Raw genomic sequence first — 23,499 nt, 5'->3', positions numbered from 1 at the left:
CCGTGTCTTCACCAAACCTTGCTTTTTGGTGCGAGCCTGTGTTTTTTACACACTGGCTGCCCCGACAGGTGTGAGTCCCCAGCTTTCTCTGTGCCCTTTGTCCGGTTCTTGCCGCAGGGACCGCCTCGCCTTGGGATTCTCTCTGAGACTCCTTTACCCTGGACGCCTTCAGACACCACAAGCCCCTGAGGGAATCTGGGGACTTTCACCTGTACAGGTGATGACACATGTGGGAGGTGGCATCTGATTTTCCCCAGTAAATGTACAGTTACAAAGCACGTAATTTCTACCATGTTGTGAAAATCTCCTTTAAAAATAGGACTTTCCTCGTATGACCTTGCACCGCGAAGCAGTGGCCGCCGACTGTCCTTCACGGATGCCCGGAGGCACGGGGTTTTGCCCGAGGTCGCTCTGCTCAGGCCCAGTACACACAAGCCCTGCGAGTGGGGCGTCTCCAGGGCCGGCTCCTGGGCGAGGGGCTCCGGGTGGGCGCACCCCGTCCTGCCCTCTCGGGCTGTTAAGCGGCTGCTCTTCGAAGCCCAGGGGAGAGGGCGGGGTGAAACCTCCACAGAGCTCGCTGCCCTGAGGTCGGAAGGACCCTCCTCAGACAGTTACAAGCCTTCGGTCGGTCCCCACAATTCTGGGAAAGTGGGTTTTGGCCATCGTCGCCAGCGTCCTTGCTGCCTGCATGCGGCGTGGAGCGGCACGGACTGTCACTCCACGGTCCCCAGCGGCTCTGAGCAGGACTGGCAAAACGGCAACGGCTCAAGCTTCCCGAGTGCCGAGCGGTCTCAGGGCTCTACCACGTGGAGTCTCCTCGCCCCTGGGCCAAGGAGGAGTGCCTTGTCCCGGGGCACAGACCTTTGGCCGTAACCCGTTCACGTGGCGGTGGGTTGTTGCTTCTGTAACAAGTGGAGTTTTTCACCCCCAGGAGCACTTGTGGCCGCCTCCCCTCCTTGACTGACAAGAAGTTAGATCAGTGGGTGGAGAGACAGGCAGACAGACAGACAGCCTTTCTTCCCTGAGTGGAGCATGGTGACCTTACCACTGTTACTTGTCTACTGTTTTTAAAGCAAATAGAAATGAGTTGCATTTAGAAGCCGGTTGATTCAGTTTTGTTTATTGGCCTCCTTACTTTGTGTTTGAGATAATTTTTTTAACTTTAAGAGGAACCCCGCTTTTTACTCTTCTCGTGTAGGAATGCTAGCTGGGTTCAGCTATGAAATACAATAATTATTATCAAAATAATAATAGAAGGACAGTTTGTTTATCCACAAGCTCTGGGAGGCAAGGCGTTGTACTTCTGTGAGTTCCCTGGTAACAGATGATGTTACTTTTGAAAGAGTGCTTGATTCTTTACCAGTGTTCAAAAACGGTGGGTTAGTTCCCTGGCCTCATTCAAAAAGTAAAAGAGAAATTTTTGGTTATTATAATCAAATGTATTTGTATATACACACTGTATGTGTTCCAGCCCTTAACAGTTATGATCCTTGCTAATGATTAAATGCACAAATAATCCCATCTTTGGCTTTTGAGAGATTATTTCTTTTAAAAGATTGTATTTATTTGTTTTTAGAGTAGAGGAAGGGAGGGAAAAGAGAGGGAGAAAAACATTAGTGTGTGGTTGCCTGTCATGTGTCCTGCACTGGGGGCCTGGCCTGCAACCTAGGCATGTGCCCTGACTAGGAATTGAACCGGCAACCCTTTGGTTCGCAGGCCAGTGCTCAATCCACTGAGCCACACCAGCCAGGGCTGCTGGGAGATTATTGAAGCTAGTTCCTGGGTCGTTTTGGTTTGACCCTAGTAGTCTTCAGGTGTCGCGGGTGTCGGCACCTCAGGGCCCTGCAGGACATCTGCTACGTAGGCCACTCTGCCAAGACCAGGAGATGTAGCAGATCACAAACGCAGGGAAGCAGCCAGAGTGACGGAAAAAAGAAATGTGTCCGAAATGAAAGAACAGGACAAAATTCCAGAAAAAGAAATAAATGAAACAGGCAAGCAGTCTGCCAAACACAGTTCAAAGTACTGATGATAAGCATGTTCAGGGAACTTTGGGAAGAGCAGGTGAGCTCAATGCGAACCTGCGTGAAGAACTAGAAACCACGAGAAAGAACCAGTCAGAAACGAGATGCAGTCACTGACACTAAGAATACAGTAGCTGGAACCAGTAGGAGATGTGATGAAGCAGGGGATGGACCAGTGGTTTGGAAGATAAGGTAGCAAAAAACTCCCAGTCAAAACAGCAAAAAGGAAAAAAATTAAATGAGGATAGTTTAAGGGACCGGTGGGACAACATCAGATGTGCCAGCGTTCGCTTCTAAGGGTCCCAGAAGGAGGAGAGCAGAGTGAGGGCCCGAGGGCCTGTCTGGAGAAAGGACGGCTGGAAACTGCCCTGAACCGGCGAAGTGCGGGGAGCACAGAGAGCTCCAGGCAAGAGGGACCCAAAGAGGCCCACTCCCAGACACATCTTGGTTAAAATGCCAAAGGTTGGAGACAAAGAGAGAGAGTCTTAAAAGCGGCAAGAGAAAGACAGTTACCTGCAAGGGAGCTCCCACAAGAATGTTGGCTGATTTCTGAACGACACTGTGCAGGGCAGAAGGGACTGGCCTGAAATATTCCAGGTGATGAAAAGCAGGGACTGACAGCCGAGACTGCCCCTCCCAGCAGAGCCACCATTTAGAACCAAAGACGGACGAGAGCTTCCCGGACAGGGAAGGGCTGACGGAGTTCACCACCAGCCAATCAGTATTGCAGGAAACGTTAAAGGGACTTCACTAAGGGGAAGAAGGAGAAAGGGGAAGAAATACGGATAATAAAATGACAATAACTACACACCTATGAACAATTTCTTTAAATGTAAGTGGACTCAATGCTCCAGTCAAAAGACACAGGGTGGCCGAGTGGGCAGGAAAACGAGACCCCTACACGTGCTCCCTCCAAAGGACCCACCTCCGATCCGAAGACACAGAGACTGAAAGTGAAGGGCGGAAAAGGTATCTCCTGCCGATGCCCACCACCAGACAGACGGAAAGGTTGGGATGGCAGTGCCTAGATGGGGCAGACTGTGAAGTGGAGAGTGTAACAAGACAGAGACGGACATCGAATGCACAGTGACCACCCTGCGGACACAGCCTGAGGTCTGTTGGTCGGCAGAGGAAGTCGGGGTCCAGAGGTACAGTCGACTGTGATCAGCCGTGGAAACAACGAAACCTTTCCACTTGCGGCAACACAGCTGGACCCAGAGGGCATTCTGCCCCGTGGAGAAAGTCAGACAGAGAAAGGCATCCACCACGTAATTTCCCTTGTGGGATCTAAAAAGCAAAGTGACTAAAACAAAAACAAACTCACAGACACAGAGAATAGACCGATGGTCGCCAGGTGGGGGGCGGGGGGCTGGGGAACTGAGTGGAAAAGGCGAAGGGGGGAGAAGTTCGGATGGGCAGGTCCAGACCAGCCGCAGGGACGCACAGCGCGGCCGGGGGACAGAGTCGGTGATGTCGTTGTCAGAACTGTGAGTGCGGCCAGGCGGGCGCCAGGCTCCCTGGTGTCACTCAGTAAAGCGCACGGTCGTCCCACCACCATTCTTGCACCTGGAACCGGTGCAATAATACTGCATGTCACCTGACGCTGGGAAATAAAGAAATGAAAGAGCGCTTAAGATGGTAAAGCTTATGGTACGTGTATTTTGCCACAACTGCAAAAGGGGAAAAAACGCTTTTACCACGTCGCATCTCACACCCTTCTTTCAAACTCCGTGGCTCCTCCGGCAGAGCCAGCCGCACGGTCGAACGCAGGTCAGACCTGCGTCCGCCAGGAGAGATCTGTGCTTGCTTTCGCTGCAAGTCACCGGGTTGTGCACCCGGACGCAACGCGAGTTTGGAGGACAACTGCGTGTCAGCTTCAGAAAGTCACGCGTGGACCTGCTCAGACACACGTGAGGAGGGTCACTGAAGGGGCCGAGAAGCACATGGAGGTGCGTCTCAGACCAAGTGCCACGATGTGCCGCGGTGACGGAGACGCTGCCGCTCCCTGCTCCCCGCTCCCCGAGTCGGGCCTGCGGTTCCCATCGCTGCGATCGCAGGGTGGGCGCGAGCCCGGAGGCCGTGGGGCGCGGGGCGGTCGGTGCGCCCCGAGGAGGGCGAGGGTGTGGTGCTCCGTGCAGGGGACGTCGGACTGAGGGCTCTGCGTGGGCGCCGGAAACACTCCTACGGTTCCATCAGACGGGACGAAAGTCTCTGTTTTATGTGCCGAGTGAGAGACCGGCGTGCACTGGCGACAAGCTGATTGCCCGGGAAGGCGGCAAATGTTAGAAGCGTGAGAGGGGCGTGGGACGGTGGGTGACACCCGTGAACACGTCCGGTGCGACTGGAAACCAGACCTGGAGAACCCCGCCTCCCACTCGTGTCCTGGGCTGCCGTCCCCTGTGTCCCGGAAAGCTCTGCGCACACTTAGAGCAGCCACTGAGGACAGGGGAGGCCCTGGGCTTGCTCCCGGCTGGCCTGCCCCAGGCCCTGGCCCTGCCCCGGCCCCAGTGGGCCCTGCGAGCCCCCAGCCTTGCTGCCCTGACCCAGCCGAGGGAGGAGGACCGGCCCAGACCGGTGCCTCGCCTCTCGCTGTCCCACTGCCCGCTGCCCTGCCCCTGGGGGTGTTTGTCCCCGGGGCAGCGCAGGGTGGGTGAGGGGTCTGGTTCCCTTTGCGTTTCAGAAGGGAAGCGCCTCAGGAGACTGGCTCTCCGAGCCAGTGGGAGCCGACGTCTGGACAGTGGTTCCCTTAAACCCGGGGGTTTTGTGTGGGGGGTCCCCAGGCTCCATCTGGGAGCTTGTGAGAAGGGCAGACCCTCGAGCTGCCAGCGGCAGGCCTGGGGGCCGGGCCGGTGCCCGCCCAGCAGTGAGAGCCTGGCGGACCTGGGTGGTTGTGAGGGGTTCGCCTTCACACGGAGGCCAGAGGATGCGGCGGCTGGTTTTGTGTAAACATCAGGCATCCCCCTGCTGTGTATCTTGGAACCGGTATAATGCCTTCGCCGTTGTGTTGAGGAGCGCAGACTCTGTCCTGCCTGTTGCCAGGCGAGGAAAGCGGCCAGACCTCCGTGCAAACAAACAGAGGCGGTGTCTTTGGACCCTGCGCCGGCCACCCGATGGGAGGTGACCTGGGTCCTCTCCTGGAGCTCTGCCAGGGCTGTGGCATCCGAGTCAGGCCCCAGGCTGGGAAAGGGGGGCGGGGGCGGCTCCCAGCGCAAGGAGAGTGAGGAGCACCGTTTTGGAGAGACCTGCTCTGTCCCCCGTGGTGTGTGAAGCCCCCTTTCACCGGTTTCTTCTTTCTCTCATCTGCTTCCCCTCTGATCCTTTCCCAGGGCCTCTCTTTGTCCTTTTAAAATGCAAATTACATCAGGTCACTTCCTTGTTTAAAGGCAAAATTGTTCCAGGACTTCCCCTGCCCTTAGGAAAAAGTCCGAAAGTTTCAGCTGTGCTTGTCCCGCTGCATCCGAGCCGCCTCAGGGCCGTGCAGGCGCCAGGGCCTGGCCGGAGAGGGGGCCCAGGGGAACTCCAGGTCCCATCCTCGGTTCCATCTGCTTCCTTCCCCTCCTGCCCCTTGGCCTGAGCTGGCCGCTGCCCCCTCGGGGGCTCCCGCTCTGCCCCCTGAGGACCCCATCCCGCTCTGCCCTGGGCCTCCGGAGGCCCAGCACGCACTTGTTGCTGATTCTCGGTGGCCTTTCCCTGCTGCTCACTGACGCCCGTCTCTTGCGTTGTAGTTTGGGGCTGAGTTCCGAAGGTTCTCCTTAGACCGGCAGAAGCCCGGCAAGTTCGAGGACTTCTACCAGCTGGTGGTGCACACCCACCACATCGCCAACACCGAGGTGACCATCGGCTACGCGGATGTGCACGGCGACCTGCTGCCCATCAACAACGACGACAACTTCTGCAAGGCCGTGTCGAGCGCCAACCCCCTGCTCAGGGTCTTCATCCAGAAACGAGGTACGGGGGGCGGCGCCCGGCCCGAGCCGCAGGGCCCAGTGCCCTCGCCGGCGTGAGAGACCAGGGCGTCGCACCGCTTGGCCAGCACGGCTGCGTTAGAAAGGCGTAAACATGTTTAAACTGAGTTTCCCGCTGGAAACAGTGTTGCTTTCTGATTTTTAAGTGCCGAGGAGGAAACAGTGTCGATACTTTTGGTGTGAATGGAAGCGAGTGAATTCAGTGACAAAAAGGCCGCAGTCAGTTACCCAGGCAGGAAACATGAGTTTGCCGGTGTGTGTGGGGTTGGGAGAGGGTGCTCGCCTGCCTTCTGGCGTCCCTGAGTTCAGGTGGTGTCCCTGAGTTCAGGTGCGCTGGGAGGCCTGGCGTTGCCGTGACAACGCACCTGCCCCTGAGACACAGGGCCCGAGGCGGGGGTCCTGGGAGGCCGGCCTGGCGCCGCCCACTCCTAGAGCCGTGTTTCAGGTCTGGCTTCTCTGCGCCGCGTTGGGGAGAACCCACACGTTTCCAAATGATGTGCCGTCCACCCGGGAACTACACGGGCTTTGGGGTGGCACCCTTGAACATGCGCGAATGCCACTCCCCGAGTGTCGTTGTCTGTGGGTCCCCGGGGGAATCGGGGTCGGGGCGCCCTCGGGTCCCCCCGGGACGGCCTGGCCCAGGGCGCCCGGTTGGCCCCCTGCCTCCGCGGCCCTGAAGCAGCGGGTGGTCGTTGCAGGAAGCTCGTGTGCGACCTGACCGTGCAGGCCGTGCGGTGCTGTCGGGGGGCCGGCCGTGCTGTCGGGGAGAGGTACCCGAGGGGGCACTGGACATCCTGAAAGTGGCGTTTGGTGGTTGATTTGGTCCCGAGGGCCTCTCCTTCCCTGAGGGCACCTTCTGCCCCAGGTGAGCACTGAGCGCCCGCAAGGAGCGGCGTGGCCGGGGCCCCTCGCAGCTTGCCTCTGTGCTCCTGTGACCTGGAGCTCGGCAGGACGGGAAGGGTCCCCATCTCCTGGTGGCAGCGGCTCCCTGGGGCAGAGCTGAGCACCAGCTAGAAGCAGCAGCCACAGTGTCCTGGGCGGAGGCCCTCGGGGACTCGGGGCCGGCCGGTGCCGCTCTCCGCCCAGGTGGTCAGGAGGTGAGCGGGCAGCGCGTGCAGAGCTCAGAGCACGCTGGCCGGGGCTCCGTGGCTGTGAGCCTCTGCGTCTTGTTTGTGGTGACACAGGCAGCAGCAGGAGACCGCTGGCCCTGCTTTGGCCGGCGCCCTTCGGCCGGCCCCCTGGCACGAGATCAGAAAGCTCCGCATCTGTGTTCTCGCCGAGCCTGGTGTCCTGCTGATGGTCTGAGGAGTCAACACAGCTGTCCCTCCTCACCGTGGCCGGGGTGGGGGTGGCTGCGGCATCAGGGCCCTCCTCCGCCTCTGCGGGGCCCGGCCCTGCTGTCGCTGCCCCCGCAGCCCCCACCACACGCCACCCTCTGCGGAGGGCGCCCCCCACTGCCGTCGGGGCTGGCTGGTTCCCCGGCTCTGCCCGCACGGGTCACGCCAGCTGCGTGTGGGTGTGGGAGGTGAGCAGTGGGGTGAGGCACCCAGTGCACAGCGACGACCGGGCTCTGCCGCCTGTGGGGCGGCGGGGTGGGGCGTGGGGCATGACCGAGGGGGCCGGCTGCCCTTCTCGGGCCCGTCCTCCTGACACTTGGCAGCTCTCTGCTGGTCCCCTGACGCCCAGTGACGCAGGAAGCCCCGGTCCGGGTGTGCAGGCGGGAGCGTGCGAACTTCCTCGGCCCTGCCCCCCCTCCCGAGGGGTCGAGCGCCTGCATCCTGGCCGCCCTCTGCCTCTCCTCCTCCCTGCAGCCGCGGAGACCAGGGCGCCAGAGTGCGACCGGGGCCCCCTTCCCGCCCCGCCTGTTCTCGGCCGGCCTGAGCGTGTCACCTGCAGTCCCTGCCTGTCTCTGCCGCGTGACAGCAAGGTGCCCCGGACCCTGGGTGCCGGCCTTCCCGCTGACCCCCGGCCCCCGGCTGCGGCCCCCGCGGGTTGTTTCCAGGCCGAAGCAGGAGCGTCAGCGTCCTGTTGGGGCAGCGGGCCTGGGGCCCGGCCACCGCTGGAGTCACCGGCCCTGTGCTGTGCGGGGGGCGGGGGGTGGGGGGGTGGCGGCCAGAGGTCTCAAGGGTCAGTCGCAGTAAATCGTTAGTTTAAAACAAGGTGCAGACCGTTACTTAACGTGTTAGCGGGGAAGCACCTCAGCCGGCCCTCCCTGCCCGTGGGCTCGGTGCCCACCAGGTGCACCGACCTCTGCCCTGTGTTTGCAGACCCGCGCTGCGCAGGGAGGCGCGCAGCGAGGCCGCAGTGGTGGCATCTGCACGGAGCGTGTGCAGACTTTCCCTTGTCACCCGGACACCCGGACACGGTGGTGTGACGGCGGCCCCCAGGGCATTCGCACTGTACGTGGGGGGGGGGTTGTGAGGAATGCAGAGATGACTTAAAGGACGTGGAGGCTGGTGTTGGTTGTGCACAGACACGAGATGGTTTCACAGGAGCGGCTCGAGCACCGTGGATTCTGGTGTCGGGGGGTCCTGGAACCGGTCCCCAGGGACGCTGAGGGAGGGACAGCAGTCCCAGGTGGTCTCCCCTTTGCTGCAGCAGCACTTTGATCACTGTCTCCAAAGCGACGACCATTGGCTGTGATGCCCTGCGTTTCACTCCGGGGCTCCAGGAGCGTTGCTCCGAGACTCGCTCCCACGGGCCACGAGGCTGCTGACGGGCCTTGTGCCTGGGGTTTCGGCCCACAGTCAGCGCCCGGGGCTCGGACCACAGGCCGGGACTGACTGGGCTGTCCGCTCAGGGAGCCCGGCCGGGGCTCTTCCCGAGGACACTGGAGGGTGATTCTGGCGGCAGTGGGGCCCCTGCGTCTGCCGGCCCTGTCCGCCCTCCGTCCAGGCTGGCCGCTGTCGGGAGCCGTGGCTTCTCCTTGGTCCAGGACGGCTGTTCCCGGGCCTTTCGCTGCCACGCTTTGCTCACTCAGGCGAGAGGACAGAGAGGTCACAGAGGCAGAGTTGGGGTCCTGCCTGCGCCTTTGGGTCACAAGCGCAGCCGGTGTCAGGACGCACTTCCCTCTGCGCCCCGCCGGCCCCCGTCCTCCCCGAGGAGCTGGACCAGGGCAGAGAGCTCGGGGGACGGGACTGGCAGGGACACTGGGAGTCTCTCTCCCTCTAATTTTAGCAGGATAAACAGGAAGTGCAAACACCATCACATAATTACTTGAACTGCCAGCGTACCCTGACTCTTGTCATTACAGAGCGGGGCCTTGGCGTGGCCCCGGCCGGCCCGGGAGTGGAGGTGGGACCCTCGCGAGTGCCAGCTGCTGCCTGTCCCTGGGACTGGGGCCGCCCAGGGCGCCGGAGGCTGACGAAGCCTTCTGGGTGCCGCGGGATTCCAGAACCATCCGAGCACGCCAACTGTTTACTTTTAAACCAGCCTAAATATAGCACGTTCGCATATGTTTGTTCACTGTTCCCTGGCACGTCTTCGGGTCCCTAGAATGCGGAGGACACGTTTGTAAATATTTTTTACCAGAAGTTGCGTGACTGGGAGCCGGGGCGAGGGGTGGCCCCAGTGATCTCACTTGAGTGAGTTGCCAGGAAAGGCGGTGAGGGTGTCCTCCACAGTTTCGTGCGTGGAGCCGCCGAGACCGTGGTGGGGGCGCCGGCAGGACCTCGGGGCCCCGGGCGTGTCGGTGCCGGCCAGGGTGGCTCTTCGCCGCCTCTTCCTGGAACGCCGCTGCAGGCGTGCTCGGTTTTCGGTCGGGGCTCCCGTGGAGCAGGAAGCCCTCCGTGCGCCTGACGTTGTGGCTGCCCCCCCCGGTTCCTGCCCCCCGTCCCGTGTTACCCTTTGCTCAGACTCGGCCAGGCTGCTGGGGCCGGCCGAGCCCAGGGCAGGGCAGGGCAGGGCTGGCTGGACCGGGCCCCGGGGTCCCAGGCCCGGGGGCTCCACAGCCTCTGCTTCTTGACTTGTCACCGGTTCCTGGAAGTGTTCGTATCTGGAGAATTTCTCTCTTTCTGTTTTTATTTTTAATGGAAAAAGAGGGCAGAGCCTCTCCCACCACCTCCCGTGGGAAGACGCAGGAACCGACATCTGACCTCCGCCCCCTCCCGCGGCCCCTCCCCCCCCAGCACCGTAGTGGGAGTGATGGGAGAGAATGTGCTGATGTGGCGCGTGGGGAGGAAAGCAGAGCCGCCCACCGGCCGGGAGCCCAGGGCTCGTCCCGGATGGCTGGCCGCCCTGAGCGGCCACGGGCAGGCAGCGCCGTCCACCTGCGTCCGGGCGGCCTCTCCCCCCCCCCCCCCCCATCTCACCCTCTGACGGCCCAGCAGCCCCTGGTGTGTAAACAGCCAGAGTTTGTGCAGTGGAACTGAATTCTGTTCTTTTCTTATTTGTTTCCTAATTACATGTACTTTACATATTCAAGTCCATAGTATATTTATAATTTGGGTTCATGCATTTAAAAAACTGAACATGAAAACCATGTCCTATGCCATTAAATTCTTTGTAAAAGTTTTTGTTTTTAAGAGCCTTTTCCGTTTATAGCATATCTGTAAAAGGAGATCAAAACCATGGAAGCAACCCGCACCCCGAGGTGACCGCTGTCTGCATTTCGGTGGGGTGTGGCGTCACACGTGCAGACCGGGACGTGACCCACGTACCGTACGCAGGGGTTGTTCTGGCCTAGGGTGACACTTTCCGCCTTCTGTGCCTGCAGTGAGGTGTGTATCACCCTTTTAACGGGCATATCGGTCGGCGGCGTGAACGTAGGCAAAGGCAGCCAGCTCCTTACTAACTTGTGTTTCAGCCGTGCCAGTTTCTCATGGTCACGAGCAGTGCTGTGCGTGTGGGCGCTGTCAGCGCAGGCTGGCTGTTGTGTCCCTGTGGGACGGAAGGGCACGTGTGTTCTCGCGTGTTCTGGACTAGGGTGTCTGCGGCCAGGGCGCCTCTCTTCAGCAGGGCGTGAGCGGCAGGACTTTGAACTGGAGCCTGTGCCGTGGAGACAGGTGGGCCTTGAACTTGGCCTGTGGGGCGCTGTGGGGAAGACCCAGGGGGCATGGGGTGGGGCCTGCCCTTGTGCTAGGACAGTGCCCAGTGGGGGCTGCCACAGACCCCGAGAGCTTGGGGCCCCTGACTGCCCTGCCCCTGACACCTGGTGCTCCAGGTCCTGTGGTCGGAGGGCCTCGTGCAGCCGTCCCCAAGGGGGCCATGCTGGGGACCGGTGGCTTCCCTGGGGGCCAACGTGTTGGTGGCTGGACTGGCCACGTCGCCGTTTCTTTTCTGTCACATTGGAGGGGCTCACGGTGTCAGGGACACGTTTATTCGGGCTGGTTTGCAATGAGGACGCGCTCGAGGATTCGCATGTGTGATAGGAAACGGGGCCAGCAGGGTCTGGGGCTCTCTTCCCAGGGCTGAGCCCGTAGCCCTGACCCCAGTGACGGCTGTCAGGCCCCTCCTGTCGGCAGGATTCCTCTTTGGAACGAAGAGCAGCCGACTCCTTGGAGGGTGAACCGCACCGTGTCTGCCTGCAGGAGGTCAGGGCTCTGGCCTGTGTGGCTTTCGGGGTGGGGGGTCCTTGACCCCTGAATGGCCCTCCTGTGTGCCTGACTGCTGGGATGGGGCTCGGGGTGCAAAGCCCTGGTCCCCCCATCCCACCCCAAGCCGCGCAGGCTGCACGCTGGCCACTGTCGCCGCTCTGCTCCGCGAGCACAGGTTTCCTGAGGCTGTGGGTGCACAGCGGAGCCCCAGAGGTGGGTGCTCAGGCTGTGCTGCGTCCGACCGGGACACGGGGGAGCTGTGCAGCGGCTCCTGCGGCAGGTGCGGCTCGGGAGGGTCCTGCTGTGTCTGGAGAGCGTGGGGTTAAAGTCTGGCTTTATTCAGTGCCCCCCGCCCCCGCCCCACCTGCTTTGGGACAGAAGGGGTTAAATCCATGCTGCGAGGCCCTGGTGGGGGTGGGTGGCCACAGGTGCTGCCGCAGAGGTTCCGGCCTCTGGCACCTCCCAGAGTGGGTCCGTGCTTTGTTCCCCTTTGACCCGGAGGGTGGAGCCCGGCTCAGCCAGCCCCGACGGCACCCTGACACCTGGACCCCTCAACCACCTCCCTGGTCCCCACCGGGACACGGCGGACTCCCACGGCGCATCAGCACGAAGCATTCTGTGGACAGAGGGTTTTGCCTGCACCGATTTGGAGCCCAGAGATACAAAAATTTCCACCCTGGCCACTTCTCTGGCCCAGCAGCGTGAGCAAGACCGGGATTTCCTCCTGCTTGACGGTGTGTCTTCCTGTTTTCCCTGGGGCTCTGTGCCCTCCTCTCTGTCCTGTGGGAAAGGCCTCAGCACGGGGCTCCCCCTGCCCCCGGGTTCCCGTGCACACAAGGCCCTTCGCAGCCTTTACCAGATGCACAGGGAGACCTGGGGTGAGGCCGGCAGCTGGGCTTGCAGCTGCTCACTCCTGAGCTGCTCCCTGTGGGGGCTTGGGTGCAGGGCACGCCCCACGGTGCCGCCCGGCCTCCTGGGAACCACGGGGTGTGACGGCGGGCCGGTCGGGGGCCTGTACGGGAGGGTCGCTCCCCCGTGTGCTGAGTAACAGCAGAGGCCGGGCTTTGTTGGGGTGAGCACCTGCAGCCTGGAGGTACCACTGTGACCGTGTGTGACTGCGACTCACTCCTTCAGGCTCGTTCACGGCGTCGTGTGCCCACCACCCCTCTCCCGGACGGGCGCCTCTTCCCTCCTGGGACGGCCGCGGCACAGCTGTGTCTGCTTGGCTGGCCGGAGTCAGGCTCCGAGCAGCAGCAGCCCTGCCCCTGTGAGCGCAGCAAGTTCCTGTAACACGTGCGTGGACTCATTCGCAAGTGAGACCTGCCCTGGGTCTCGTGAGAAGTTTCGAGTCACAGCAGGTCACAGGAAGTCATGGTCACTCGTGGGCGGAGTCGTGGTACCCCTGCAGAGACACCAGGCCCTGCCCACAGGTGCTCACACCTGTCCCTGAGTGTGGGCTGCCTCAGGGCTGCGCGCGGCAGGTGGTGAGACTCGAGTGACATCACCAGGAAGGAGCCCCTGCTAGCCCCTCTGGGGGTGCGGCCCCGGCAGCGACTTGGGGGGTGGGTTGTGGGACCCCTCTGAGCCGCGTGTCTCGAGACGCCGGTGCTGTCAGGGCTGGCGCAGCCGCAGGGACGCTCTGGATCTCCGCGCCCTCCAGACACTTCCGTCTGTCCCCCCAGAGGCAGGCGAGGGGCACCTGGTGACTCCCGGCCCCCACAGCCCCCCCCCCCCCCCCCCGCAGCTGTGAAGCCCAGAGGCTGTCTGCCGACAGGGACAGGAGCAGGACAATGGGGAGGCTTGGGCTGCGGACCCTCCCCGCCCAGGGCGACCTGCTGGAGGTCCCTTCCTTTGTGCCCCTCGAGTTCTTGCGTCTTGGTGTCGCTGGACCCTGGGCTGTGCACACAGCAGGCCCACCCGCTGCCCTGGAGTGGCTCTTGGTGGCGTCAGACCTGCCCTGCCCAGGCCGTGGCTCCCCCGGGGCTGGGGTTGGCCAGGTACCCTCCTGGGCTCCTGCTCGGGTGAGCCCCAAATGGCCCCACCCACCCCCGTGGGACCTGAGCACAGAGACCACTGAAAACCAGGGTGTGTCGAGGCCGCTGGCCTCTTGGGAGCACGTGCCCGAGCAGGGGCGCCCCCCTGTAGAGCGCTGTGTCCCCCAGGGCCTTCGTTTGGGGTCGTGAAAAGTGGGAAGCAGCAGTGGGTGCACCAGGAACTGCTGGCTTGGACAGATTCCGGCGGGAGCCCAGTGGCAGGTAAGCCAGGTGCCTCCCGGTGTCTCGGTCCAACCCTCTCAGAACCTGGTCTCGTGCTCTGCTCCTCCTCCGGGAGGCAGGTCTCACGTAACAGAGGTGACAGGGGACACCCACCAGGCCGTGTCCCTCTGAGTCTCCAAGGCCTGCTGAGCGGAGACACAGGCCAGAGCTCGACCTCAGGTCACTGTGGGGGCCCTTCCCCGGCCTCCCGCTCGGGGGCTGCTGGCGTGGAGACGGACGCCGAAGGGGCCAGTGCCAGGGGAGGCTCAGGGGCAGCGACGGTGGCCCTGTGGAAGGGCCGGGGGCTGGTGGGGTGGGTGCTGCCCGGGGCCTCGGCCGAGCTGGGGTGGGACAGGGACCTGGCTGGCACCCCCGGGGCCCCTGTGGGCTCCTTAGTTCTCCTGCAAAAGGAAAGGAGACGGTGGGTGTGACACCCCAGCCACGGGGCCACGGCTGCTGTGTGCGCGTCTGTCGCTGGAGGGTCCACGCCACGTGTGGGGCTTTCCTGCCAGCAGTTATTTTCAGCTGTTTGATTACAGCCCTCCCGTCTGGTCACTGCTGCAGCGTCGTGTAAACAGGCGGAATCACAGCCCCGGGCTGCGGGGGCGGCTGGGGGGGAGGGGACCAGAGCTGAGCTCGGCCTCCAGCGTGCTGTGCAGGGCTGGAGGCTGAGCCTTGCATGTGAGCAGCTTGTCAGCCCCTAGAACTGCCCGTGTCTCGGTTCCGGGTGCTGGAAGCCGGGTTTCCAGGTGGCACCAGCACACCAGCCACCCACAAGGACTTGGGCCACAGGAGGGCCTGCGGTCACCCGCAGGCCACCACTCGGGGTCCCTGAGCCTGAGACGGAGAGGAAGGCGTGTCTGAGCGTGTGCGTCACGGCTCGGGGTGTAGGAACTCTGTTGAGCGAGGGCTGGGCTGAGTCCCGGGCACTGGCGTCTGGTGCTGCGAGGTCATGGCGTGAGCTCCTTTTTGTCCGAGACGGTCCCAGCGCCGGCGCCCCGTCCAGCACCCGGAGACCGCCAGCGTCCTCTCGCTGCGGGGCTGCCGTGGCCCCGGACAGGACCGCAGTTCAGTGACCTGCCCCCTCCGCTCACCAGCGTGTGGTGGTTCCTCAAAATGTTAAGCATCGAATTGACATGTGACTCAGCAATTCCACTCCTAGACATAGTTTTACTTTTTCCTTTCCCACCTGGATGCCTTTGATTTCTTTCTTTTACTTTAAAAAAGATTTTATTTATTTATTTTTAGAGAGGGGGGAAAAGAGGGAGAGAAACATCAACATGTGTTTGCCTGTCACACGCCCCCTTCTGGGGACCTGGCCCACAACCCAGGCACATGCCCTGACCGGGACTCGAACCTGAGACCCTTTGCGCTCAGTCCACTGAGCTGTGCCAGCCAGGGCTGGATGCCTTTGATTTCTTTTTCTTTGTTTTAATTTTTAAAATAAAGTTTTATTTATTTTTACAGAAGGGGAAGGGAGGGAGTGAAACGTCCATGTGAGAGGGAAGCGTCACTTCTGGTCCACGCCTTGACTGAGGCCTGAGTGTGCCACCCAGGCATGCGCCCTGACTGGGGATTGAACCGGCGACCTTTCAGTTCACAGGAAAACCCCAACCCGCTGAGCCACACTGGTCAGGGCTGACTTCCGTTTCCTGTTGAATACCCCGCTAGAACCTCCAGCGTTGGTCAAATAGAAGAGCAGGCGCCCTTGTCCTGTTGAGGGATGGTCGCCGGCACCGATCTGGCACCAGAAGGAATTCCCAGTTTGGGTTGTGGTGAAGGAGGAAACGTCACCCAGTGCAAGCAGCTCAGTGATGAAGCAGCACAGCCGTGCAGCAGCCCGGGTCTGCCCTGCTCGGCCCCGTGCTGGCAAGATGTCGTCTTTGGCGTTTCCGCTCTGGCTGTGGGAAATGCAGTCAGCAGTCTGCCGTGGGAAAGGACAGTGCCCTCCCCGAGCCACAGGGCAGCTGGCTCATACGGACAGAAACCCCCTCTCCGGGTCCCAGACGGATCTGTCCTTGTGCAGATGAGGACTCCAAATCCTCACCGTTTGATTGGTCCAAAAGGCACTGCCATGATTGGTCAGCATGGAGCCACTAGATTGGTCAGTGAGATGCTGATGGGGCTATGCTGCACAGCTCCGACTGGATGGAGAAAGCCTCATTCTTTTGGGGAAAGTCCTATTGGCTGAAGCAGGATCCCAGGAACCCTACTACAAGGGCTGCTCTGCCGCCAGCAGCCAGGGGCAGGCCGGCAGGTCCCTGCAGGCTCCTCCCTGCCCTGCGGTTTGGGTGAGAGGCCCCCGGGCAGGACCGGCTCCTTTCAGCCACCAGTTAAGGCACCAGGGGCCCCTCTTGGTAGGCCCCTTCTTTCTCAGGGTGCAGCGCTACTCCAGACCTGGGGGTGAAAGCACCCAGTCTTCCCTCAATGAGCACGGGGTTCTAGTGTTTGTTTCTTACGTCCGGGCAAATGCCTTTGGGGTGGGCGGTGATTTTAATTCCATCTTGTTTGGGAACTAGAAGGGATCAAAGACAGCAGAGCTACCTGACCACTAACACAGCTATAAAAAGAAAGTCCATAAAAACAAGAGCTGAAGCTCTCTCAGCCATGTCCAAGTTCCCTGCCCTCACGTCGCTGGAACTGCAGCTGCGGTTGGTGTCTGTGCGGTGGTGTCCTGGTGTCCTGGTGTCCCTGGCGCTCGGCCCACACCAGGGCGTCTGAGCCGACTGCCCGACTTGGGGAATTTAAGCTGTATACCACAGCTCTATTTAGGGGATTGGCTGCATTGCATTTTCCATTCCATTTTGTTTAAAAGTCGTACAAAACGTTGTCAAGGCTGGTTTTGGTAGAGGAGGGTCATTATGGCTGGTTCTGCTAAGTTCTCATCTTTGTGGTCTGGGGAACAGTGGGGCGCGGAAGCCAGAGGAATGTGCAGAGACCAGGGAGGTGCCGCCAGCCTCCGAGGAGCAGCGCTGGGTGTTCATGGCGCGGAGCAGGAGACAGAGACAGGCTCCCGACCCTGGTGCTGGGGGGGGGGGGCAGGGTGTGAGAGGCTGGCTCGGCTCGCAGCGGGGTTAGCTGGTCCCACTCTGCCGTGGAGGGGGGGCCAGTGTGCACCCTGGGGCCACGGAGAGGTTCCTAAATGTAGAGTAAAGGAAGGAGGCGATGCTGGCAGTTTTGTGCCTTCGGGTTTTGCAGTTTCATTGTTCAGAAGCAGCTTTGGGAAGACCAGCATCCTCGCCCACGGTGGCCCTCATGTGGCTCCCCGTCCCCCGCCGCTCATTTGCAGCCTTCTTGACGGACATCGGCTGTCACTGTCGCTCACCGGCTCTCACACGGCCACTTCCCCTATTCCTCAGTTTCCCTTCAGAGCCTCCTTCAGGCAGGGAGCTCACAGGGGTGGGCTGGGACGCAGGCCCCTCAGGGGGGACACCTGGGCCACGCGGGGCTGGGGGAGGGGCCTCTGCTGGCAGACGGGGCACCTGGGCGTTTGGGCACTTGTCGGCTTCAGCGCTGCGCCCAGCAGAGAAGGTCACGCTGGGGCAGCGGACTTGGAAAGGCGTCCGTGGGCGTCCGTCTCGCCCACACAACGACGGCAACTTTCTAAGGAGGCGATCCCGGCGCTCCCAGTGAGCTGCGTGAGTGTGCCGGGCTGCGGGGTGGCTGGCGCGGCCCGGACTTGGCCCAGGTGCTTCTGGAGGGGGCGCCGCACCTGTGGCTGCAGGAGGGTCTTCAGTGCCTGGGCGACCCCCTGCTTCCAGCCTCCGTTTCCCTGCCAGTGGGGGAAGGGTGCAGCCAGTGCAGGTACGTGGGATACTGCTGTGGGGCAGGCGCCGGCATCCTGCTGTCCAGCTCAGGGACGGCTGCACGGTCCCACCTGTCCAGCAAGGCCCTGCACCACCTGACACAGGGAGGGGCAGGCCGGCGGCCCCCACCAAGCAGGATGCGGAGCAAGGCCAGGCCTCTCCTCAGCACCTGCGGGGCCCAGGGTCCGACCCCAGGTTGGGGAGGCTGTGGGAAGGGTCCAGGCATCTCCACGGGAATTCTGTGTCCCCGATGGGAGGTGCTGGGCTGTGCCCCACCCCCCACCCCCGCTGGCCAGCTTGTGTGACCCTGTCTTCACCCGGTGCTGGCTGTCCAGTTTCAGCCCGGCCTTAGGACAGCTGAGCCTGCAGGTGCTCCCGCTGCTGGGAGCGTGGGTATGGTGGGCGTCCTGAGCACCTCGTGGTGTTTGCCTTTACCCCACCCATGGGATGCCAGGAATGCCCCCCGTCCTGACAACCACAAACATCTTGGTGGTCAACACCTGTGCCCTGGGGGTTGGGAGCCTCAGGGTCAGTCATGGCTATTCCCTGGGCTGCGGGCTGAGGCTGGCCTTCCCAGGAAGGCCGCCCTGGGGTCTCGGGGAGTGGGGTGCGCGGCAGTGATGGGCAGGAGCTGGGCCAGGCCTGATCCTTAAGTGTGCCAAACACCCGACACTGGTGTGATAGAGACAAGTCAGTTTAAAACCGATGGTCCTTCTGGAAACTTCCAGGGCAGCTGCAGGCCCCAGCCATTGGGTGGTTCCCAGCCCTGCTGCAGTCAGCGTCACCAGGCCGGGGAAGAACAGGGGTGCTGCGTCCTGGGCTCCACCCGGAGCCTGGTCGGATCGGGCTGGGGAGTGCCCGGGGCAGCTGGGCACGTGGCTCAGGGTCTCCTCGCTCTTAGGACGGCTGTGAACCCGTGCAGGGTGAGTCCACTCCTCTAGGCACAGAGCCAAGAGCTGCCCCATGGGCCACGCTGCCCGTCCCTGCCTGCTGTCACCCAGCTGTCACCGCCACACCCTGCTCGAAACTCTGGTCAGCAGGGCTGCCAGGACTGAACCCCCGGAGCAGGGCGCGAGGCTGCCTGCAGCCCCTCTCTGTGGAGCGCTGGACTTTCGCTGCGGCCAGAGGCACAGTGGGGCCGCGGGCAGACCTCCGCCTCCAGCGAGGCAGCTGCCCAGGCGCGGGGGAGCCTGCGGGGCTGGGCGGGGCTGAAGCCACAGCCCTCGGGATTGCGGTGCTGAGCTGCCGGTGCACCCACACCTCCCAGAGCCCCTGCTCTCTGAGGCTGGTGGTGACAGAGCACGGCCCTGTCGGGAGAGGGAGGGGAATGTTCTCCCCTGCCGGCTCCGGGGCCTGCCAGCCTGGCTGCTGGGGGTGCCCTGCGCCCTGGCCTCGCTGTGTCTGAGGCTGCCTCGCTGAGTGACACCTGGGTGACTCTGGCTCCCAGGATGACCGAGTAAAAATGTCCCCCTCTGGTAAAAAAACGTGACTGCAAACATCTTCCAGGCAGGCAAGGGGCCACGCCTCGTGGGCCCGGCCCTGGGCACAGTGCCGGGAGGTTTGGCGAGGAGTGCCCCCACGTGGGCTCGAGATGGGAACCCTGAGTTCCGATTGGTGCTTTGCTCTCAGCCTCCCTCTGTGGCTTCTGCAAAAATTCAGGGAATTGGAGGGTAGCTCTCTTCTGCCCCAGGCTCGGCGTGTCACTGCCCCACCGCAGCCCTGGTCGGCCCCTCCCACTGCTTCCGGGGCCTGGCATGAAACTGTGGGCTGTTCTGGAGTCACCATGGTCCTGTATGGGGGGGGCTCGGGGAAGGACATTCAGGGGTCACCCTGGAGGCTCCCGGTGTCCCTCAGCCCATTCGTCTTTGGTCCACGCCCCTCCTGAGTGGCAGGGGCCCTACATGCCCATCGCCAGGGCAGAGCCTCTGTCGCCCTCATCTGCTGCCTGGGTCGTCTGCCATGTGTGCCGTGGAGACGGAGACGCTCTCTGGTTTCCCAGAAGAACTGTGATGAGAGGTTTGTGCTAATGGTGATGCCCCTTCAAGCTCAGTGCCCCACCTGCCCGGCCCCTTGGGAATCACTGTCCTGGGCTGGCCCAGCCCGAGCGCCACCCACGACCAGGGAGTGTGCAGCCAGGGCTGCCGGCTGGCCAGCAGGGCCCGTGCGGGGTTCTCCCAGCAGGTCCTGCGGGCTCTCAGCCTCTGGGCTCCCTCTGCATCCTGGACTGCAGAGGGCTCTGGGGAAGGCTCCTGCCGTGAGCGCCGCTGGGGGTACGGGCGGGGCTGTTAGCTTGGGGCTGGGGGCCTGGGGCTGCGCTCAGAAACTCAGCAAGCTCAGGGAGGACTTGGCCCCAAAGGCACTGAGTGCAGTGCTCCAGCCAGAGGCAGAAGTTTCTGCCCTTGTACCCGGTGGTCTGGCCCTTGGGAGCCACCCTCTGCTGGGGCGGAGTTTTTTTTCTTGTTTTCTTTTTATTTAATTATTTTTAGAGAGAGGGGGAGAGAGAAAGAGAGGGAAGAGAAACATCAGTGTGTGGTTGCCTCTCCCATGGCCCACACTGGGGACCTGGTCTGCAACCCAGACCTGTGCCCTGACTGGGAATCGAACCAGCAACCCTATGTTTCGCAGCCCACGCTCAATCCACTGAGCCACACCAGCCAGGGCATGGAGGTGGAGTTTTTACTGAGAATGCCTTTTAGGTGATGGTTGTCGTCAGACGTAACTCACAGGTCCCTACCACTCTGCTGTTGCCGCCAGCGGTGGCTGCGCCGGACTCTCCCTAGTGGTCGGGGTTGTGGGGGGCAGTTTGCTTTCCACCAAGAAGGGAGCAGGAGACACACTTCGCACGTGGGCGACGGGCTCGGAAAAGCACGTTGAGTTCAGATTCGTCGCGGGGCACGTCCGTCAGTCTCGTCTCAGCGTGCGTGCGTGCGCTTCCTGGCAGGAAGTAGGAAATGCGGGTCACAAAGCACCGGTGCACGTCCTGTGGGGCTGGCCGGGTGTTTCGCTGCCCCGCCCCCACGGCTGCTACTGCCTGGAGTTCCGAGTGCTTCTCCGTCGCTGATACTTTTCAGTTAAACCCGAATCCCGACAGTTTCACGAAGTGTCCACTTGCCCCCGACCCCTTTGACCTCCTCCCAACTTTCCTCATGACTCCTCCCTCCTGCACGCCTGAGCCGGTCTCCCACAGACCCTGGGCGAGAACCCACAAGCCTCTCTCTCCTTCCAGAGCGCCCCCTCCAGGAAGCCCCCAGGACTGACTGTCCTCCTGGCAGAGTGGCCTTGCAGTGGCTGGGGGCTGGGGGACAGCGGGGTCACTGCCACTGGAGGAGCCAGCAGGGAACGTCCCGCCCTGGTCTCGGCTCTGAGCCCCGAGGCCGCACCTCAGGGAGAGCCCGTCAGGAGCAGCGTGCCCTTGGTGGCGTGGCAGCCAAGCTCTGCCCCGACACAGGAGTCGGCTGTGACGGCGAGTGCGGTGCTGGGGCCGGAGTGGTGCCCACAGCCCATACGGGGAAGCCCCGGCGCCAGGGCGAGGGTCCGTTGGGGCATTAGGGTTAAAACAGGCACAGGCAGGGTCGGGTCCTTGCATGGAGGGAAGAGCCTGTCGCTGGCTCGCACAGTGAGGACCCGGGCCAGGACGTGGCATCGCTGACCTGGCCACCACCGGGGCCTGAGCGCAGCCTCAGCCTCCGCAGCCCCACCGGGTGATGGTCTGCCGTTCCAGCCGCCACCTGTGCCGCCCGCCTGTGCTGTACACCTGTGCTGTCCGCCCGTGCCACCTGCCTGTGCCGCCTCGCTGCAGCAGCTGGAGGTGACTCGTGGGCTCCCACTTCCACCACCAGACGGCCCCTGAGCTGTTGTTCTGCGTGTTACTGCGTGTGGGGGGGATTTTGATGGTTAGTTTCATGTGTCAGCCTGTCTGTCCCCAAGGGTGCCTGTTCGATGGCCAAGACGTCACTTGTCAGTGTGGGGACGGTGCTTTCAGGTGAGGTGGCATCCCAGTCAGCAGACCGAGTCACGCAGACGGTGGGGGCCATCCAGCCCCCTGAGGGCTGCAGGCAGCCCACGTGCAGGGGCTGAGCGTCGGTCACCTCCGGCCCACGCCCGGAGCTCCTGGGCTTCCAGCTCTCGAGCGGCTCCCTGGGGGCCTCCCGGCCTGCACGCCTGCCCGAGCTGCTCCCGGGACAAAACTTTCACGTGTGTGTGTGTGTACCTGTCCCGTCCGTTCCATGGGTCCAGAGAAACTGGATGGACACGCATGTGTCTTGGCTGCACGGGACAGTCGGGGGACCGGCCCTGGGCAGCCTTCCAGGTGGGGCAGGGCCACCGGGGCTGTTCCTTCTGTGTTGCTTGTTGGTCCATTTGACCCACCGTCTTTGAGTTCTGCTCCCAGCACCTGGACTCCAGCAGAGGACAGAGTAGGCGGCTGCCCAGGAGCCCCCAAGCAGCCCCTGGGCACTGAGTGTGTCTCTCCAGAGCCCCCGGGGGGCCGTCCGAAGCCTCCCAGAGCCCTGGCGTGGCTCCTTGGCAGCAGGGAAACGCACTTCAGAGTTGACTGTATTTTCACTTTGAGGCGACCGCAGCAAAGATCTGTTGTTTGAGGAAACTTGTCACGGGAAAAGTGAAGACGGGTGTGTGCTTTCTCCCCATCTCCCAGGTGTGTCTGCCAGGGTTGCCGCCCTGCTGGGCAGCTGCTGCCGTTGCACGTGGTCCCGGTGCGTCTTCTCTGTGACGGGCTCCTTGGCACTCGCACGGAGCTGGGGAAGCTGGCAGCTGAACTCGACGGGACGTAGCTTCTTAAATCAGGACTGTCCACCTCGAGTGCTTGGTTTGCTCAATTTTATGTCACCCTGGTCCCAGGCTCCTCCTGCTGGCGCCTGGCGTTTCGGGCCGGGCAACTTGTGCAGGGCGGACAGGAGGACCTCGAGGCTGGCCCCCAAGCACAGGGTGTTCTTTACGTTTCTGTGGTTTTTGAAACAAGGGCCACAACCACGTTTGTTTGCGACTTTTCTCGGAAATGCACAGGATCACGACCTTGCACGAGGTGATGGTTTCCTAAACACAACACCAGAAGCACAAGAGCAAAAAAAAAAAAAAAAAGACTAGATAAACTGGATTTCATCCGAGTGTAAAACCCCCGGGTGTGGAAGAAAGAGCTTGCAAGGAGAACGGAGAGACAACAGAAGAGACGTGTTTTGCGTCGTCTGTCCTGTGAGACCCGGAACCTGGACTCAGCAGGGGACACTCAGCGCAGCTGAACACGGGCGAAGGGTCTGAACTCGACCGGCTCCTCCCAAGAAAAGCGCAAGGTGCCAGCATGCCCAGGCCAGTGGGAAGGACGGACAGAAACCAGTGCTGGGGGGTCGAGGAGCTGGGCCCCCAAGTGGGGGCCCCTGAGACTGCAGCAGCTCGACCAGCCACGCCGCTCCCGGGTGTTTGCCCACGTCCACACACGAGCTCGATCCCGACCATCCGTGGCAGTGACACTCGCCGCAGCCTAACAACTCGAGCATCCACCGAGGCGCACGGACCCCCCCAGTGGGGCCCACCCGCGAGGGGACCGGTCGCCCAGGAAGGGACGAAGCCCTGGCGGTGGCTCCGGCCCGCAGGGACCTGGAGAGCACGGCGCTGGGCGGCAGGAGGCACACCCACCGGCATCACCGCGTGCGGTTCTGCCTCCTGCAAAGCGCCGGGAACCGGCAAGTCTGCGGAGAAGGCGACAGTGGCGGCCCAGGGCTGCAGGGCGGCAGCATTTCGAAGCCCCCGGCCCGGCCAGGTCCGAGCTCGGGGGGCGCAGAGTTGGCTCCGGGCCCCCCCGGAGGCGTCTGAGGGGCTGGGATGCAGCGGCGCCCTCCAGGCGGGAGGTCCTCCAGGCGGGAGGGACCATTGCTCGCCAAGAGCCGCTCGCCCCCCGTCTG

General features: G+C 62.5%; 1 protein-coding gene across 1 annotated transcript in view; it reads left to right on the top strand.

Moving 5' to 3' along the window:
* The window catches only part of PARD6G (par-6 family cell polarity regulator gamma), a 54,635-nt gene that overhangs the window by 18,225 nt on the left and 12,911 nt on the right, over positions 1 to 23,499 (top strand). The window contains exon 2 of the mRNA XM_028524218.2: positions 5,750 to 5,972. Coding sequence (XP_028380019.1) covers positions 5,750 to 5,972 — 223 coding nt within the window. The remainder of the gene's footprint in view (positions 1 to 5,749; positions 5,973 to 23,499) is intronic.

The sequence above is a fragment of the Phyllostomus discolor genome, chromosome 9 (genome assembly GCF_004126475.2).
Source record: "Phyllostomus discolor isolate MPI-MPIP mPhyDis1 chromosome 9, mPhyDis1.pri.v3, whole genome shotgun sequence".
NCBI classification, from domain to species: domain Eukaryota; kingdom Metazoa; phylum Chordata; class Mammalia; order Chiroptera; family Phyllostomidae; genus Phyllostomus; species Phyllostomus discolor.
Note: the sequence above shows the minus strand (reverse complement) of the source record. Positions and strands in the feature narration are given on the sequence as shown.